This window comes from Mya arenaria, chromosome 4, assembly GCF_026914265.1.
Source record: "Mya arenaria isolate MELC-2E11 chromosome 4, ASM2691426v1".
Taxonomy (NCBI): Eukaryota; Metazoa; Mollusca; class Bivalvia; order Myida; family Myidae; genus Mya; species Mya arenaria.
The window spans coordinates 58,263,167-58,284,246 of NC_069125.1; the positions used below are offsets into that span (position 1 = coordinate 58,263,167).

General features: G+C 37.7%; 1 protein-coding gene across 1 annotated transcript; it reads right to left on the bottom strand.

The window, feature by feature from the left end:
• Positions 1–820: 820 nt before the first annotated feature.
• On the bottom strand, positions 821–21,070 carry LOC128231946 (THO complex subunit 5 homolog). Its single transcript, XM_052945231.1, has 18 exons — positions 20,912–21,070; positions 18,645–18,821; positions 18,195–18,308; positions 17,758–17,855; positions 17,246–17,321; positions 16,863–16,933; positions 15,745–15,859; positions 15,429–15,561; positions 13,782–13,859; positions 10,248–10,303; positions 9,593–9,695; positions 6,606–6,717; positions 5,831–5,932; positions 4,966–5,168; positions 4,484–4,675; positions 3,313–3,428; positions 1,578–1,768; positions 821–1,337 (listed from the first exon to the last, which is right to left on the bottom strand). Exons 1-18 carry the CDS (start codon positions 21,020–21,022, stop codon positions 1,274–1,276), a joined length of 2,112 nt encoding a protein of 703 aa, XP_052801191.1. The 5' UTR covers positions 21,023–21,070; the 3' UTR covers positions 821–1,273.
• Between the last annotated feature and the right edge of the window lie 10 nt (positions 21,071–21,080).

Genomic DNA, 21,080 nt, shown 5'->3' on the forward strand with positions numbered 1-21,080 from the left:
TGCGGTTAAATACCAACGATGTACACTTATTCACAAGCTAGTTATTAAACATTATCCTTGAAAATATGGTATAAAACAGTTCCTTCACCCACCACCCTCGTGAAGTGCTCGCGTATAATATCAATTTCGGTTTTGTGGGTGCAGTTACATTTACTGGAACTGGTTTTCATTTAATAACGTTAGTAATGCACCCGTTAATTGTAACCACAGAACCCAGGTCTGGGGAATTTGACTTTCTGTCCAGCCAATCCCAGCCATGCGGGGATAAACTGCTGATAAAATCCCCGCGCCTCGGGGGCATCCTAGGTAAGGCCTATTCCCCGCTATTTTCGGCGCGAAAACAACCATCGCATTCACTCGGCACTGAGGTGCCACCTGGAAGGTAAAAACACGGCCCATTTTCCCCCTTAACCCCCGAACCTGGGGGGGGGGGGGGGGGGGGGGTACAATTAACTGGTGCATAAGCAGTGTTGAAACTTGACATTAAGCAATCTTACGAGAATATTGGAATTGCTGGTTACTGCTCATTAATTTCAATATTTAAAATAAATATTGATGTAAGAGTTTGTAAAGGAAGACATCCTTGTGATTGCTTTTGGGGTCAGAAGGGTCAAGGTCATTGTTGAAACTGTTCAATACTTTTAGTTTGCAATATATCATTGCTTGGTAAAGAAAAGGTTTTGGCGAATAACATGTGTGGAAGAAATTGAGTATAATGGTTATTTTGAAAACTGAAACTGTATCTTGGAATTGGATGTAGGGTCAAGGTTACAGAAAATTGGAAAACAAAAAATGATGTGCAGTAATTACACTTGGTATACAGAAGACAAATATAGATGATATTTTTTGTTAATAAGAACAAGGCAATGGTCACTGCTAGTAGTTGATACCCAAAACATATCGGTGCCACTTTCGGTATTACACAAAATAAACAGGTTTCACAGCATTGCTGTTTGTCTAGTTTACATATGTCCTTACAAAATAAACCTCCATTCAACAGTGTGTCTTTCCATAACTCTGTATCTTCAAGGTCAAAGTTGAGGTAAAATATCCAATATGAATATAACTGTCACAAAATCTGCAATTTTAAGCACAGGTATTGGTCTAAATCATTTAATACACACAAGGTCTATTCTCAGCGAACACAACTCTTGTCAAGTTCATTTTTTAATCCTCTCTATTCAAGTCCATTCAATCAATTAGTACAAAACAAAACATGAATGTGTAGATATGATACACTAATGTATTTAAAGAATGCATTCTGAGGAAGACTTCATCTGTGTGTGAAGATGCCAGTATCAGAGGAGTATTTATAGGGCTTGGTCCTTTGGCGACCCCTAAAATAGAATTAATACAGGTGCAATTTATTCCCAAATTCTCACAATGGACACCAGACAACAAGAAACAAAGATAAGTTTGAAACATATCTAAAAACAATACAGGATTGAGCATACCAGAAGAAAAACAAACCACTGATGAATTGTACAAATTTAAGAAATACCAACAGACATCTCCACTACATGTATAATTATTTAAGGTAGCACCCATAAATTTTAGAAACACACATCCTCCCTTACCTTGCTGTCCTTGTGAACACTTTCTCCTTGGCAATCTCTACTGGCCCCTCCTGGCTAGCCGTGAGAGATTCTGTTTCAAGGTAGACATCCAGACACATGACCAGACGCTGCAGCTGATTGGTCAACAACTGGTCACGTGACCCAGCATGCACAAGCTCCTCGTATTGGACATTCACTTCTTCTTCAAGTTCCTGGAAAAATAGTATGCAATGTACACAGCTGATTGGTCAACACCTTGTAATATGACCACCAGAAACTTCAGCTGATTGGTCAACACCTGGTAATATGACCACCAGAAAATTCAGCCAATTGGTAAACAACTGGTCACATTACCAGGCATGCCCAATTTTTTTCATAGTGGATGTTTACATCTACTTTAAGTTCCTGTAAAAAAAAGTACACAGCTAATTGGTTAACAGCTTATCACATAATAAGATTTTATAGAGATTGGTCCACAGCTGGTCAGGTGACTCGGCATGCACGACTTCCTTGTAATGGTCATATACAGAAAAACTGTGGTAGTTCGAACAAGCGCTCGTCTGAGAACCGGCGGTCCTTGGAGGTCGGAGCTTGGTCCTGAACATTTTTCTTTCTATTTTTATATAAAATATACCAACGCTGCATCGAAACCTTAATATGTCGATGAGTCAAGCAATATAGTCGTTCCCAAGTACACAAATCATGCACAAAACCTAATGGCTCCCTCAAGGTCATAATTTCACACTTTTTCCCAGAACGCGAGTCCAAAACTAAACAAATAATTGCTAGTATAATATGTGTGCTTGCACGCAAAACCTTAACCAGAATTTCTAAGTCAAATAATAAAGGCCTATTCTTGCATAACGGACGTGTGTTTCCGGCCATGTGACCAGTGCTGGAAAAAACCCATCTTACATACCCCATGTAAGATGAGTCACGCGCAACAACGCGCCACTTCTTATTTCATTAATTGTATGGTTTATGAAAAATATATTATGCCATTTCAATAAAGCGCAATAAAATATATATGTTAGCAAGACTTTTAATTAAAATTGAAAATAAATAATCGTAAAAAACGCTATTTTTAGTTATTTAAAATGACTGCGCTTTATGACGTCAGTTAACAACGTCGCACGCGCTTTTTGGTGTAATTGTACAAAAGTTCGTTTTCTACGTCATTTTTTCCACAAATTGATAAATTTTGATATGCAAGAAAACATATCAATCATGTATTTCCGGTCAGGATCAAGATATCCGACCCTCGAGCACGCTGCGTGGCCTGTAACATCGGCAAGCCTCGTTACCGACTTGCGCACGTGCCCTCGGGTCGGATTTTTCTATCTGTACCGGAAACACATGATAGATACTAATATTATTTGCATTAAATGCAAACTATAGTTATCTTACTTGGTTAATTAAGTAGGTTGGATGGTTGAGTACCATTGTATCAAGTCTCAATGCAATACCTAAAGTAGTTGCTGAGATATTAACTTATGTGTGCTTGCACGCAAAACCTTAACCAAGGGGTGACGCCGACGCCGACGCTTGGGTGAGTAGTATAGCTCTTCTTATTCTTCGAATAGTCGAGCTAAAAACTGTAGTTTCATTAAAATGATAATTGTATTTAAGATACAAGTACCAATATAATTAACCAAATTTATTGTGCAAAGTAAGAAATTGATATTCCATCTGTGTTAAAAGTAACTGACAAACTTTTATCAACACCAAAACAGCTCCTAAGGCCAGCATGACATACCTGCACATGGATATCATTCAATGCAGTCCTGTTGGATCCCCAGGAAATATTCACACAGAACAGAGGTGCTTCAATGGGGTAATCTGGTCCAACCACAATCTGTGCTGTCAGATTGGCTTAAATATACAGAAAAACATGCATACACAAAACCAGACATCAGAATGAAAATAAAACAACTTTATTATCTTTAAAAAAAAAAAAAATTCCTTTTACATGGTCAAATACAACTGTTTTTACAACCTCTGGGTTCTCAAAGAAGTCTGTGTATGTGCATGAAGCACAGGGCTTGATAGAGTTTATTCTTGCATACCGGACGTGTGTTTCCGGTCATGTGACCGGTGCTGGAAAAACTCATCTTAACGCAACACCGCGTCACTTCATTTTTCTTTTATTGTATGGTTAATGAAAAGTTTATTATGCAATTTCAATAAAGCGGAATCAAAAATATAAGTATAGGATACTTTTAATTAAAATTGAAAATAAATAATCGTAAAAGCGCCATTTTTAAAGGAACTATTTGACGTTGATAGTGATTTAAAATTACTGTGCTTTATGAAATCAGTCCACAACGTCGCACGCGCTTTTTGGTGAAATGTACTTAAGTCTGAAAAAAAATCTGACCCTCGGGCACGCTGCGTGGCTCGGCAAACCTTGTTACCAGCTTACGCACGTGCCCTTGGGTCGGATTTTTCTATCCGTACTGGAAACACATGTTAGATACTTATAATCAACATACTTACACCCCAACCAGGCCTCTTTTTACTGCTGGGTGTATTGACTCACAACAAAGTCTGGGAACGAGGACTAGGAACAATACATAAATTTGATGTACATGTACACACAACTATGTCAGTATCACTGCCTAATTTCCACTCTATTACCACCTTGAGGTCAAAGTCAAACTCTAAGGCAGTCTGGGCTTCTATCGCCCAATGAGTGTATAGGCAAAACTCTAGATAAGTAAGGTACATTGATCAAGTTAGCCACTTGAGTTGAATCTACATGCTAAAACGCCACACCATAAAATCAGTTCTCCTAACCGAGCCCTACCAACGAAGGTAAAGGTCTTCTTCCTTGGCAGTCCAGGCCTCTTAGAAGTCAGGCTACATATATTAAACCCTAACTTCAGTTTAATCTAGATGCTCACACCCAACCGTGTCAGTGCCCCTACCTGAGCCCCGCTCTATGACAGCCCGGAAATAAAGGTCTCCCTCCCCAGCTGTCCGGGCTTCTATTGCCCGCTGGGTGTATGGGCACTCTAAGAAGTCGGGATATGTTGATCGAGCCCATGACTTCAGGCTGCTTGACAACTTCACTGGGAACAAACTTTGGTATTTGCTGCTTACTGGAACTGTTCCTCGCTCTGTATTTGGCAAATATAATTTTCTTACTAGTTTTCTTACATCAGTCAAAAAATAACAATGAATATTCATGAAAATTCACTTTAAATACTAGTTGTTCAATTTCTAAAAAACTAGATAATTACTCTTCAAAATGATTATTTCATACACAATGAATATGCTTTATGAAATAGGAAGTAACACAGTTATAGCTACTTCATAAATCATGAGTATATCTACAAGGAAACCAATTTTATCAACACTTGTTGGTAAAATAAAAAGCCAACAATCCTGTTAATGCCAAAATACCCACCTAATGCAGCAAGCTGTGTAAGCAGTTCCAGCCTGGACTGCAACCTCCGTCTCAACCTCGATACTGTGGACGGTAGAGAGTGTCTAGCCACTGTGCTCTGGGGAGCCCCAGGCTCACCAGACAGGAACTGGAGCCCACCCATCTTCTGAGCCCATAGGTATGGGTGACCAAATTGGCCCACATAATCCCGGAACTCTTTCAACCTAAATTATTTTTTAAAAATCAGTGTAGCCCATGATGAAAGGCAAGTGTGTCTGGCCACTGTACTCTGTGGTGCACCGGGCACACCAGACAAAAACTATAGCCTGCCCATCTAGTAAACCCACATGTACAGGTTCCCAAACAGATTAAAAAAATCTCCGAACTCCTTCAACCTGATATTTTTATTTGTTACTACGGTATGTAGATGCTAATAGCTAATGAAAATTATATCAAAGGTATGGGTGTATTTCATTTATTGTGAGCAAATATTTACAACTATTATTTTCTACAAAGATTCTCAAATTTAGATTGCATCCGTAAGAACTAGATCCCAATAGTTACTGTAGTATTATTTTAGAAATTTGCAAGACAGCAAAAACAAAAGCACCTCAAGCAGATACCATCACTTTATCAGTAATTCGCTACTGGTCAAGGCTGGCATTGCTTGACAATGACTCAAGCCACACATATATGCCTTGCTACACTATATAGTAAGATAAGTATGTGCATATTGTCACTGACAACATGTATACTCAGTTTCAAGCAATTATCTTGAGCAATTCTTCAGTTATGGCCAATGTTGTATTTTTTGCACAAGGCCATTAAGGTTATGAAATACCATATTTTAAAGAAAACATTAACAGCCAAGCTAACAGAAACACACCCAAATCTGTTGAGATCAAACTGGTTGCTATGGTTAGGTGATATGAAGCCACTATCTCCAGGGTAAAGGTCACATAGCACTTCCTCTGAGGCCAGAAGGTCACTGAAACAAGCACACAAAATTGTGAACTACATGTGAAGATATAAATATTTGCCACATTTGATTACCAATCAAAATTTATTCCATTTGAGGTCATAATTTTAAAAAATTAAACTTTTCAGCTCTGATCGAAAGTTATCCTGATGAGAAGAAAAGTTCAAGGTCACCAGTTTACAGAATAATCGAATAAAACAAGAGCTGTCGTAGGATTTGTATTTTAGAGTTAATATGGAGTTAGGTAACCTAATTATAAGATGGTCATCAATAATTGTGTGAAGTATTAAGTTAATTCAATATAGGAAATTGAAGTTATTAAGAAACATCTCGACTTGCCCTAAAAGTTGAACCTGACACAATGTGCCCTAAAACTTTAACCTAAGTTCCTTGGTCAATCAGGGTCCATAATTTGTATTTAGGATAATATGGAGTTAAGCAACCATATTGTGTGATGGTCCTGAAAAACTGAGTGAAGTATTAGATGAATTGAATGAAGGGTATTGGAGTTATAAGTGAAAATGCAACTTTCCCTAAAACTTTAACCAGTCTGGAACGCCAGGTCGAGTAGTAAAACCTCCTTATTCTTCGAATAGACGGGCTCAAAAGATGACATTCTTGATTGATTAAGTTACTTAATCATAACTCTTCAACATACAATTTTTGAAGAAAACATGCATACCTTCCTGAGATGCAGTTAGTGTTGAGTCTGCTAGGGGTGATGACCTTAACCATGACTGTGATGACTTTGAGATAGGTCAAGAAGTTGAAGGTCAGTTCAAGGCTGCTTTCATCTGTGCATAGCGATAAACATACATGTAAATATTGACACCTCAACTTCCATTCCTTAAATGAACTGCCTTTGGTAATTGCGGTTATCATCTGATGAACGCAACATCTTCGGATATGTTTGGATCGGAATTCATTGCATAACAATATACATGGAAATTGTTGATCTTGTTATTTTTTGTATTGTGTCAGCTGGTCCCATAAAATATAAAACAACATTTAACAAGAGCCGTCGTAAGACAGCGCGCTCGACTACGCCGCTTTGACTTAGAATACAATAACGATGTAATAATACCAAGTTTGGTCTCTTTATGTCAAACCTAACTAAAATTATTTGATACATAAGGTGACATTGATGCTGCCCTCCCACCAGCCCGCCCAAACAATGACGCAAGTCATTCAAATAACTTGATTTCCCATTATGAAAATGTGGTTAAGAATATACAAATATGACTTTTATAGGAAATTAAAAAAAATAAAAAAATAAAAAATTCAAGGGCCATAACTTGTATTTAGGCTTAAAACGGAGTTATGTTTCTTGTTGTTAGATGGTCGTATATAATTTTGAATTTTATTAAGTGCATTTAATGAGCAGTATAGAAGTTTTTTTTATTAAAATCCCAACTTGCCCTTAACTTTTACTTGCCTAAAACTTTAACCTAAGTTAATCAGGGGCCATAACTTGTATTAAGGGTATGGAGTTATGTAACCTCATTGGGTGATGGTCCTGAACAATTGTGTGAAGTATTAAGTCAATTGAATGAATGGTATTGGAGTTTTAAGTGAAAATCCCAACTTGCCCTAAAACTTTAACCGGCCCTCAAACTTTAACCTAAGTCAATCAGGGGCCATAACTTGTATTTAGGATAATATGGAGTTATGTAACCTCATTGTGGGATGGTCCTGAACAACTGTGTGAAGTATTAAGTTAATTGAACAAAGGATATAGAAGTTATTAATAAATATTCCAACTTGCCCTAAAACTTTGACCCAAGTTCCATAGTCAATCAGGGGCCATAATCTGTGTAAAGAATAATATGAAGTTATCTAACCTCATCATGTGATGGCCCTGAACAACTGTGTGAAGTATTAAGTCAATTGAATGTAGGGTATTTGACTTATAAGTGAAAATCCCAACTTGCCCTAAAACTTTAACCCGACGCCGACGCTGGGGCGAGTAGTATAGCCCACCTATTCTTCGAATAGTTGAGCTAAAAAGTGTTAAATTATGATATGTTAAATGTATTATTGCCATAAGTGTTTCATTTTTACGCTTAAGTGATTTCAAATGGTTGATCTTTTCCGGGTTATTGTGATGTCATTTGATAAAATAATTCCGGTAACAGTTGGGTCTATTTTCATAATGGGTAAGAAAGGATTACTGAAAGGTTTTCTTAAATGAAATGAAGTATTTTTTTGACAATTCTTGAATGAAATTATGAACTATTGATGTCATTATCAAGCATATAAACGCAATTGCGTTCATACCCCGATAGTGTCATAAATCCAGCAATTCATTCCTTAAATTAAAAACCAAATTGTCAAGTAAATACGAGCAATGACCGTAATAATGCCAGCCAGTCAGACACACAGACAAACTATTACAGTAGGTGATAAACATTGGGCATCCACAAACATTCATCAATTAGGCATAATTACTTAGGTGCAAATTAAAAAAAATCCAGCCTTAATTTCATATACCGATATTCATCAATAGGTTATTCAAAGACTACTGGTAGTTGCTATGTTATAACAAGAGTGCAAATGGAATGCTGACGCTTGTTTGTAGTTTTTTAATATCAGCCATAAAAGGGGTATTATTTGCCTGTAATTAAAATCTGTGTTGTTGGCCTTGCTAGACATGTGCATATCGTCTCTCACAATTGGTATCACAAGTTGCATTTGAATATATCAATGGTTTTCCAGTTATGACCAAAGTTATTGAACAATGATGCCAACATTGACACCAACGCTATGACAATACTGCTTTTTTTTTTTTAAAAACCCAGACAAGCTAAACATGAAAGCAGTGTTGGGAATCGGACAGAAAAATGACTATCCATAATCGGTTTATGAAACCGATCAATGATCGATTATTAATAGATTTATAAATTATTTAATCATCGTTGGTCATCATATTTAAGACATACAGATACAGTACATGCACCAGTTTTGAGCACCAATGTTTCCTTACAATATTGTTTATACATTTCTTTGTAAAAATATCATTTTTTATTCAGAACGCAACTATCTTTTAGAACCCAACTATCTTTTAGTGTTAACCAGTACCTATTACAAAACATGAGACCACAGGCTCTTTGTTTTGTCATCCATTCAGTATTGTATACATGTGTAAAATAAACACAAAGAAAGATCTTTTTTTTTAATAATCAGTAAGTAAGAAGTACACCAAGCAGTTGAATATTCAATATGTCAAATGTTTTACAAGAACATTTTTTTCAGCAAACTGAGAATTCTAAATTCTTACATGGTAAGAAGTAAACGGTAACTTGTTTTAAAAATCACGTTTAAACGACAAACATAAGAAGTTTAGAACAAATCCTTCAGCAATTGAATTACAAAGAAAATGTGTAATCAGGTACTGTGGTGACTTACTGACTTGATAAATAAATGACCTGATAACTTAATATAGTAACACCTTAACATTTTAACATTAACTTACATAAACCAGAAAAAGAATATTATTCTGTAGCGGTTACGCCCCTTGTTTCTATAATCGATTTTTTAAATTTCACTATCGATTGTCGCCGATGTAGGCCTTTCCGATCAATTGCCGATTATAATCGATCATCGGCACAACACTACATGAAAGTATTCATGAGTTTTTAAGGAAACGCATAGTATAAGGATTTAATGTACCTTCGCATGTAACCTGTACAACCACAGAGAGAGGATGACGCACAAACACCTTTGACTTTTTATCTGCCTTCTGAACATCGGCCGTCTTCCTCCGACTTCGCTTCTGAAATGCAAGGTGTTATTCAAAGTGCACAGCATCTTGGAATAAAATGTACACTCCTACAATCAATTGGGATGGTTTGTCAAATTAGACTCTCAAGGAATAGGCAAATTATATTTTGTAGCATGTGGCATTACAAAACTTCTTTGGATCTGGCAGTACTCTGGTTGAAACCTTTCCTAGGAGCAAAACCACTATCAAGATGCCTGATGAAACCACCCCAAAAAATGTTCAACAAGAAATCTCAGAAGTGGTATGTTAACAGTCAACAAAATAGGACTTTTAACTGTAAAAGCCTGAACTCTTAAACTTGCGCTTGGCATAAAAAAATTCAACAAGCTGTTATAGAAAATCTTGAATTTGAGCAAGCTTGAAAAAGTATGTTACCAGTGCAAGGCTTGTGGGCTCATGACAATTTTGACAACTGTGTATAGTATAGCAAAATTAATTTACCAATTAGAAATATTACTGTGGTGAAGTACCTTTTATACCTGTCATCTATATGCTCTGATTGGTAGGAAACATTAACAAGTTCAATAAAGCCTTGGGGCTTACCTTATTTTTCTTCTCCACCTCTTCTTGTTCCTCTTGCTCACTGTCACTCTCCTCATCTGAAAACAATGTTGTAGCACACAATTATTACTGTAAAATGCAATGTATACTGAACAAGTGTGTGAAGATTATGTGCATGTATGTCTGTTAACAGTCTATGATGATTGAAAATGCTAATTGATGTGACCATGACTCAAAGCAAGTAACAACACACAGGACTGTAAAGATCTATAACTCAAAACTACTTAGAGGCAGAAGTCATAAGTGAACACTTATTCTTAGTTTTTTTTAATCAAACACTTAACCCAAACCTACGGTACCTATAGTGACAGTCACTGACTGGTCCAGCGGCTGCCACAGACTTGGCCTTGTTGTCTACATCTCCACCCAAACCTACCTATAGTGACTGGTCCAGCAGCTGCCACAGACTTGGCCTTATCTACATCTCCACTTAAACCTACCTATAGTGACTGGTCCAGCAGCTGCCACAGACTTGGCCTTGTCTACATCTCCACTTAAACCTACCTATAGTGACTGGTCCAGCTGCTGCCCCAGACTTGGCCTTGTTGTCTACATCTCCACCCAAACCTACCTATAGTGACTGGTCCAGCAGCTGCCACAGACTTGGCCTTGTCTACATCTCCACCCAAACATACCTATAGTGACTGGTCCAGCTGCTGCCACAGACTTGGCCTTGTCTACATCTCCACTTAAACCTACCTATAGTGACTGGTCCAGCTGCTGCCACAGACTTGGCCTTGTCTACATCTCCACCCAAACATACCTATAGTGACTGGTCCAGCTGCTGCCACAGACTTGGCCTTGTCTACATCTCCACCCAAACCTACCTATAGTGACTGGTCCAGCTGCTGCCACAGACTTGGCCTTGTCTACATCTCCACTTAAACCTACCTATAGTGACTGGTCCAGCTGCTGCCACAGACTTGGCCTTGTCTACATCTCCACTTAAACCTACCTATAGTGACTGGTCCAGCTGCTGCCACAGACTTGGCCTTATCTACATCTCCACTTAAACCTACCTATAGTGACTGGTCCAGCTGCTGCCACAGACTTGGCCTTATCTACATCTCCACTTAAACCTACCTATAGTGATTGGTCCAGCAGCTGCCACAGTCTTGGCCTTGTCTACATCTCCACCCAAACCTACCTATAGTGACTGGTCCAGCTGCTGCCACAGACTTGGCCTTGTCTACACCTCCACCCAAGCCTACCTATACAGGGCTTTTTCACCAAAAATTGTGAAGAGGCCTAGCTTTTCATTTTGGAAATTTTAAACCGTGAAATTCTGCAAATTGGGAAATTTTAATGCGTTAACGTCTCAAAATGGGAAATTGATAACAATATAATTCTATGGAGTAATTGGTCCGTGAATAACGTTTAAATAATAAAGCTTTCTTCTTATGTCAACTTAAAAGATAAAAAAAGAATGATTTGCTCAAGCAGATTATATTTTTGAAGTAAGATCTTCCTTTTTGGGGAAAATATCTGGAATTTGTGAAAAAATATTTGGAAATTGGGAAAAAATGCCATTTTTCCCAATTGTGAAGTAGCCTTATTTCGGCCCCTAGCAAAGAAGGTGAAAAAGCCCTGCTATAGTGACTGGTTCAGCTGCTGCCACAGACTTGGCCTTGTATACATCTCCACCCAAACCTACCTATAGTGACTGGTCCAGCAGCTGCCACAGACTAGGCCTTGTCTACATCTCCACTTAAACCTACCTATAGTGACTGGTTCAGCATCTGCCCCAGACTTGGCCTTGTCTACATCTCCACTTAAACCTACCTATAGTGACTGGTCTAGCAGCTGCCACGGACTTGGCCTTGTTGTCTACATCTCCACCCAAACCTACCTATAGTGACTGGTCCAGCAGCTGCCACAGACTTGGCCTTGTCTACATCTCCACTTAAACCTACCTATAGTGACTGGTCCAGCTTATGCCACAGACTAGGCCTTTTCTACATCTCCACCCAAACATACCTATAGTGACTGGTCCAGCTGCTGCCACAGACTTGGCCTTGTCTACATCTCCACCCAAACCTACCTATAGTGACTGGTCCAGCGGCTGCCCTAGACTTGGCCTTGTCTACATCTCCACCCAAACATACCTATAGTGACTGGTCCAGCAGCTGCCACAGACTTGGCCTTGTCTACATCTCCACCCAAACCTACCTATAGTGACTGGTCCAGCTGCTGCCACAGACTTGGCCTTGTCTACATCTCCACCCAAACATACCTATAGTGTCTGGTCCAGCTAATGCCACAGACTTGGCCTTGTCTACATCTCCACCCAAACATACCTATAGTGTCTGGTCCAGCTAATGCCACAGACTTGGCCTTGTCTACATCTCCACCCAAACATACCTATAGTGACTGGTCCAGCTGCTGCCACAGACTTGGCCTTGTCTACATCTCCACCCAAACATACCTATAGTGACTGGTCCAGCTGCTGCCACAGACTTGGCCTTGTCTACATCTCCACCCAAACATACCTATAGTGACTGGTCCAGCTGCTGCCACAGACTTGGCCTTGTCTACATCTCCACCCAAACCTACCTATAGTGACTGGTCCAGCTGCTGCCACAGACTTGGCCTTGTTGTCTACATCTCCACCCAAACCTACCTATAGTGACTGGTCCAGCTGCTGCCACAGACTTGGCCTTGTCTACATCTCCACCCAAACCTACCTATAGTGACTGGTCCAGCTGCTGCCACAGACTTGGCCTTGTCTACATCTCCACTTAAACCTACCTATAGTGACTGGTCCAGCTGCTGCCACAGACTAGGCCTTGTCTACATCTCCACCCAAACCTACCTATAGTGACTGGTCCAGCAGCTGCCACAGACTTGGCCTTGTCTACATCTCCACCCAAACCTACCTATAGTGACTGGTCCAGCTGCTGCCACAGACTTGGCCTTATCTACATCTCCACTTAAACCTACCTATAGTGACTGGTCCAGCTGCTGCCACAGACTAGGCCTTGTCTACATCTCCACTTAAACCTACCTATAGTGACTGGTCCAGCGGCTGCCCCAGACTTGGCCTTGTCTACATCTCCACTTAAACCTACCTATAGTGACTGGTCCAGCAGCTGCCACAGACTTGGCCTTGTCTACATCTCCACTTAAACCTACCTATAGTGACTGGTCCAGCTGCTGCCACAGACTTGGCCTTGTCTACATCTCCACCCAAACATACCTATAGTGACTGGTCCAGCTGCTGCCACAGACTTGGCCTTGTCTACATCTCCACCCAAACATACCTATAGTGACTGGTCCAGCGGCTGCCACAGACTTGGCCTTGTCTACATCTCCACTTAAACCTACCTATAGTGACTGGTCCAGCTGCTGCCACAGACTTGGCCTTGTCTACATCTCCACTTAAACCTACCTATAGTGACTGGTCCAGCGGCTGCCACAGACTTGGCCTTGTCTACATCTCCACCCAAACATACCTATAGTGTCTGGTCCAGCTAATGCCACAGACTAGGCCTTGTCTACATCTCCACTCAAACCTACCTATAGTGACTGGTCCAGCGCTTGCCACAGACTTGGCCTTGTCTACATCTCCCTCAAGCTTTACATCGAGGCCCTTATCTGAAATACATGTATGAACATTTGATATTGTTACAAGTCATACAAATATTTATATTACTCTAGTGTTTGTTTGCCAATATACCATCAACATTTCATTAGAAACAAGCAAAATGTAATTTAATAATATTATGAAATCCTGAAATTTTATGGTGGTCAATACTTTGGTCAGTGAACCATTCTAGTAAATGTGCAAGCTACATTTATGAGCTACACTACAAAAATAAAGAACCAGTTATTCACATTTTATGCTTGACATTCTTTCAATGAGTCAATAATGCATTGTCAAAAATGGCTGTTTGTTTAAAGAGTACCATGTGGTTTATTTAACATTAATTTAAATTCATTTTTAAAATGTTAGAATAACTGTGCTCAAGCTGAAGGTTATCTTATCGCATTTATTAAGGGCACTCTCAGAGGTTGCTGCACTGTGTCATTGTTATAGTGATTGTTAACTCTACTTATATAAGACCCTGAAGTCGGCATGAAAAGGTGTATGTGCATAGTGCTGTATGGCTAATTAAAAGCAGCGCAATCAAAAAATATTCCATGAAATTGAATGTGTAGCCTGTTTGGATTGACCATCATAATTAAATATAATATAATTTGCAATAGTGTGGTTTATCCGGCATGTTTACCCAAAAAACAAATTTTCATGACTGTAAGGTAAATATAACTTAATTGCTAGATTTTTATCCAAATTTGATTTAAATGGGGGGGGGGGCAGCTCTATCTACCAATGGACAATTTAGCATGTCATGAGCCATTGGTAATAAGGTGGACTTTTGAAGGCTGATGACCCTATATCATATTGGTATTTGAAAGGGAATTGGGCCATGGTGATTCTATAAAGCCCACTATGGTATGCTTTGGTTGGGGTATTATAAGCAGTGTGTCATGCAGGAGGGCATACGGTAGCTATTACATTAACAACTTATGAAGAAGTAGGCATGCTGATTGTGGGGATATTTTACTTACTTTTCAATCTCATAGATATTTATCAAACTTCCATTCACTTTCATTAATATTCATAATTATTTACAGTTGCAATGTGTAAAAAAATAACAAAACACAGTCATGTATCATTCCAATCCAATATCCCCACAATCAATAACTTTCAAACAAACTGTAACCACCATGCCTTGTAAACTGTTTAACTAGTTTAAATGTAAGCCATACCCCTACCAGGGTTAGACACTTACTATTTTTGCACATAGGAATACATTCTTGCAAATTATAGGAGTCCAATTCATTAGGAGTCCAGCCATAAAAGATAAATTCATAGTCAAACAGAAAGGAGAACTTAACTTTTTAAGACAGGAAAATGCAAAATAGCATTCACTATAACATTCAAGAGTCAAAAAGACTTCCAAGCCCTAAATTTAGGTGTCTTGACCAAAATGAAAGAGTTTTGGACTCTCCGACTCCCTTTAGTGTCGAACCCTGCCTTCTTATGCATGCCAAATTGGTGATTTAACTCAACAGTAACTGCAAACTTTTTTAACAGAACTGTTACTTCTTTTACACTACCAAATATACCTTGCACACCATTGCCAACAAAAATGTAAATACCAGCTGCATCACGGTATGCACACGTCTGCATATACAGGACAAAAAGTGGGTGGGGCAAGTACTGTGCTATCATGTGTTCTTCACGCACGGCATCGAATGGCATGTTCAGGTAGTCTTGAACAGGCTTTGTAGACTGAAATATAGAAAACAATGGTAATCAAACGAGAGCGTCTAGGTCATCTTGGCAATCATATTTTGTCAGTCATGGCTAAAGTTTAAAAAAGAAATACAGGCTGACAATACCAAAGACAACACCAAGGCTATAATGATACTGCATTTACAAAAAATAATTAAAAAACAAGCTTGAAATGAATACCTGAAGAATGGAGTTGAGTTTAGGCTGAAGGTTATCAAGTTGCTCATGTGTGGTGCGGTTGTTTGCATCCATCTGTTCACGCTTTTGTTCAGCCTCCTGAAGGCGAGCTGCCAGCCTGGAATACAACACATAGACTGTAACAAACACATGTATATATTTGTTAATACTTGAGGGAATAGATGATTGCAATCATCAAAATTAGACATTTGAATCAAATCAAATGCTCAAATTCGTATATGACTAAATAGAAAAAATAAGATGTTGAACAAGCCCATCAAACATTTTACTGCGCTGAGCTTGAAGACTTGTGCTAATTCTGATTGTCATTTGATGAGACTGTTATTAGATGTTACTTTTTTTACATATTTTATTATATGTAAATGAGTCTTTGGTAGACCAAATTTGCTATCCAAAGCAGATTGAAAACTGATTGACTATTTCCATGCGTGACCAAACACTTCAGTCTTTGCATTTTGGTTTCATCATTCTAAAACTACAAATTACTTATACATTTTCTCATGATTTATTCAAAGAATAACCATTTGATGTATACTTTAAATAAATGACATCACTAACAATAGTCACAGATGTTGACCATTTCAATCAGTTTTTGCTTGTAATAGATCATCAGAACAACACTACCAATAGGTCAAATAAAGAGACTGATTATTAGATGTTTGAACTAAATAGTAAACTAAGTCAAAAGACATCCAGCACCAGAACTATCCAGGCAAAGTAGCTATCTGTCAATACATCTATAGCCCAACAGATATGAATCATTATGTTTCTTCTGTGCCCTAATATCTTACATCTCTGACAATTAAACACTCAATCTAGTAAATTATACCAACATAGCATGATAAGCTATGAGATCTTTAGCAGCTCTAGTAAATGTTTGAAAAGTACAAGTCAAAAGAAATTGTAACATAATAAATATTCATATATTGACATACCAAGTAAAGGTATCTAGGTAAATGACTATAAGCAAGGTTTTTTTTAACTTAATACTTAGACATACAAGACTAGTATCTTTTGCAAATGCGAAAATCTTGTAGTTATTATTCCCATTTGAAAGATCAACATAACCAATCTGAGAGTGTAACAAATAAAGATTATACTGTTTTCTCTGTTCCAGCTCCCAGTCCAGCCTGGCCAGAGTGAGTTTGTGTTGGTTGGCCTCTGTCTCCTCCTGAAGTACAATATGTACATGTATTTCAAGTGTTAGGACAAACTCAAGTACCAGGACAAACTAGGCTTCTCCACATGGTACTTACAATACACATTCTAAACATGAAAACTGGACTGGCCTAAAATACTTGCATGTCAGAATACTCTTAAAAGAGTTTCTCTTTGCTTGAACTATGATGTGTTTAAAGTCTAAATAGTCAACATTTTAGTATCAAACTGTTTACATTCAAGGTCAACTAGAAGCCTGTGGTAAAAGAATTACTTCAATAATGAAGGACCTTTCTGATAGAATAGATTTATTTAAGCTACTCACAGGTTTTGAGATTTCTGGAGGGGCCTCCTTATAGAACTGCTCTTCAGGAACCAGGTCTATCTCTTCATCCTTTGACCTGGAAAGTATAATGTCATACATTGAACTGAATTTTAGGCATGTAAAACATTAAAGTGGTGAAATTAACATTCATTTTAACATGACAAAATAGCTTCATAAATGACACCAATCCCAACAATGTACTGTTATTATTCACTTTTGACAAAAACTAAGGTTGGGTTGAAGACTATCATAATATATTTAATTAATGACAATTCTTTTTTATTTCACTCTTCCAGGCTAAAAAACCCATGTTCAATGGCTTATGAAGGCTGACACCTTTTAAAAGCTGATACGGGTCAAGCTTGATAATGATAGAACAAGTATTTGCGTCCATTTTGAAAGGTCATTTATGAAAGTGCCATGCGAACAACCTTTCAGAGTGTTAGACGGACTTATAAAAAATTCAATTTCACTAAAAAATTGTACAGGCACAATGGAGAAAGCTCCACTACCTGAAAGCAAGGCACTTGACAATCTCTTTCTCCAGATGTAGGATCTCATACAACAGGTTCTGCAGCTGTAGTTGGCTCTTGTCTATCATGTTCTTTACCTAAAACAGTGACAAAACTTAAAAACATCATCCTTCTAAACTGTCCGACCATCACATATAATATTTTCATTAAAAAACCATAGGTTATCAAACTATGAAATGACCAAATACTTAATGTCAACATTTCATGACTTTTAAACCAAGAATGAAAAAAATTGTTTTGATGATGTACAAAATTATATTATCGCTTTTGAGTGCATCATATGTCATTATGAGCTCCTTAATCTGATATATGTGTGACCAGTGTGATATATGACATTTTGTGTCACTTCCGAGAAGATCTTTCCATCACTTTTCTTAACCTAGAGAATGCAAATGAGAATGTATGGAATAAAATACCTCTGTTGTTTTATCTTTGACTTTTTTGCAACGAATATGGGATAGTCTGTTAAGCTTTTTCAGCATCACAACTTGCAACATGACTTCCAGCTTTTTGCCTTCAATCTCTACCTTCTGTAATAAAATAAAACCCAATTTTAAATAATAGCAATAATGAACAGAAAAGGAAAGAAGAGAAATCATTTCGAAAGCATGTGCATTTGAATACTATTCTACTTTTTTAAAATCCTACATTAAACTTCCAGGAAACGGCATCTGTTAGATGTATTGTCTTCAAACAATTCAATAAATGTCTTTAATTCTAATGTCAGAAATTTGTTATTCTGAGTGAAAAGGTACATACTCAGTCTAAATCATAAAATCTTAATTTAAGCCCTTTAGTTTTTACATAAAATCCATGCTTAAAATAAATTTCGTCCAGTTCCACCCTTTGAAATGTTAAATTCTTACCATATCTTTATCTGATGACTCTTTTAGTGCCTTGATCTCCTTGATAGTTCGTGTGATGTCATCACAAGCGCTGTGGAAGAGTGTTACTTCCTGCCCGACCTTCCGTTGCTCCACTTCTTCTTCTTCTGCATAGAAGAGCGCCCTCCCTCCACCAACTGCTGGGCTCTCATGGATGATCTAAATAAATATATTTGAATTTATTGTCTTATATGATCAACATGAAGAGACTGTGCTTTAAAGTGCTCCTGTAGGTAAAAGTGAGTTCAGCTTAGCCACCAACCAATGACTGACAGAATACAAGCTAGCCCTAGACTGAATGAGCTAATCGGACTGCTGTTTCTTATCCGCACACACTACACTCCTCCCACCATTAACTGTTAAGGCAATTCCAGGCCCCCACTCCACTTATAAAGCAAATCTGGTAGGAAAAGTGCTCTGATATCAAAATTGCTTGCCAAATATTTGTTTTTGTTGTCACATGCTTTGTTCAAAATTAGCATTCTTCTTTATGTGTTATGAAGTATTTTCATAAATAAAGTATTTCAAAGTAACGATTTTTGAAAAAAACACTGTAAATGCTACTTTCTGACGGGAGAAATGCAAATATTAGCTTGATTTTCTAGAAGGGAGATAGACATCAGGTTGAGAAGAGACCTGAAAATTTAACAGCTGTACTGAGTAAAATACTTGAACATATCATCTGGGGACAGTTACGTATTCACATTAAACATTCTAACATCCTTACAGAAATAACTATGGTTTTCATTCTGGTTTATCCACTGAAATGGAGTCCAAATAATTGTACGTTGGCAGATTTTTTTTACAATTTTTGATACAAAAATCCTTCAAATACTAATTGTTTTGTACCAAAAGTGGGTAGTTAATCCGATCAGGATTCCGAGTTAAAGCATATTGCGTCAATAAATATCACCAAAATAAACAAGAAATATTACCAGATAATGTTATTTTATATTAGATACACACAAAAAAAATTCCAACAAATAATTATGAGTTTGAGTATTTATTTTCATTTCCAATTGTCAAAACATAATGATATAATGATATATATATATATATACATGAAGGGCACCTGCAAGGCTGCGGTTCACAGTTTTACAACAATTGGAATACCTCGAAGATGGCCAAGTTGTAACGATTGTAATAATGACATCTATCTAGAAGCGTGCCGGAGATGGCCTAGTTGTTACGATTGGCATAAATGTTGTCTGTGTCAGTCAAGTTTTGTTTATTGAAAGGTAAATCCTGTGTTTTAATGCATTTAAGGCTTGTATTGTGCAAAATATGTTTGCACTTACATGGTAAAATATGTATATAAACCTTTATTATCAATTACAAACATAAAATACTTCTCTAAATTCAATTTCAATATTTTTTAAAACCCCCCTATTTTTGCACAAACTGGTTAAGACGATAGGGATAAGAAGAACCTGTATGACACGTCTAATATATTAGACTAACTGAAATGCAACACTAAGTTACTACTAAGTAACAGTGAAGGGTATATTTTTTCACCTGATCGAAAAAAAAAATGGATATTGCAATACAGAATTAAAATGCAATTTCACAAGCATTCAACAGTGAACACCACGGCAAAAGGTGGCTCCTCATCCAGTAGAAGTGGCCCTACACTGTTCACTACATATTCAGTAAGCTTTCAAGTGACCAATAACAAAAAAGTAGGGATAAAAGTAGTATTTTTTTGAAAAAGTAGGAGAAAATAGGGATATCAAGAGAAAAAGTAGGGAGAGTAGGGCTCTTGACTTACCTTTTAGGATGCAAATAAATGACTACTAAACCTATTCATCAATTGTAAAGTACAAGCAGTAATCTTTGCCTAGAACTCAGTGCTTCAAGAGGGATTCAGCCACAGGATGAGGAGATGAACCTGGAAATAGTGTCCCTGACTTGTCAACATGCACCACTCATTCACATCATAGTACCCCTCTTGCAGCACCGGAGACCTACTGCATCAAACTAATCCTACAAAAATACTAGAAAAGGCTTCTTATTGAAATGCATTAATTTCAAAAGTTTCTATTATTTCTCGAACTACTTTTACAAAAAAAGTAGGGATAGTAGGGCTTTTTCAAGAAAAAGTAGGGAAAAGTAGGTGCCTAACAAAAAAAGTAGCGAAAAGTAGGAAAATAAGGGCCCGCTTGAAAGCCTATATTCAGATTACCAGCGTTACCCCACCCACTCGAAATGGCCTACAAAACTTCAAAATCATGTACAGAATTAAATCAAACCTTTAATTTCTTTGGCTCGGCCTTTGCATCACCAGCTCCACCACTTGTCCCGGACTCAATTTTAATTGTTCTTTTTCTTTTCTTCTCAGACGCTTCTTTTGAAATTTCCATCGCGTTTCGGTTTCGGACCGGAAGTCAATACGGAAAGTAAAGCTAGCTTTCAGCTTCG

What these genes read in the sequence shown, in the direction of transcription:
- LOC128231946 (XM_052945231.1), bottom strand. Translation starts at nt 21,022, where the DNA reads ATGGAAATTTCAAAAGAAGCGTCTGAGAAGAAAAGAAAAAGAACAATT. An exon ending in AGTCATCAGATAAAGATATG is followed by an intron (nt 18,309 to 18,644) that starts GTAAGAATTTAA and finishes ATTTTATTACAG; the next exon opens with AAGGTAGAGATTGAAGGCAA. An exon ending in TGTCATAGAGCGGGGCTCAG is followed by an intron (nt 3,429 to 4,483) that starts GTAGGGGCACTG and finishes TGTATATTTAAG; the next exon opens with CCAATCTGACAGCACAGATT.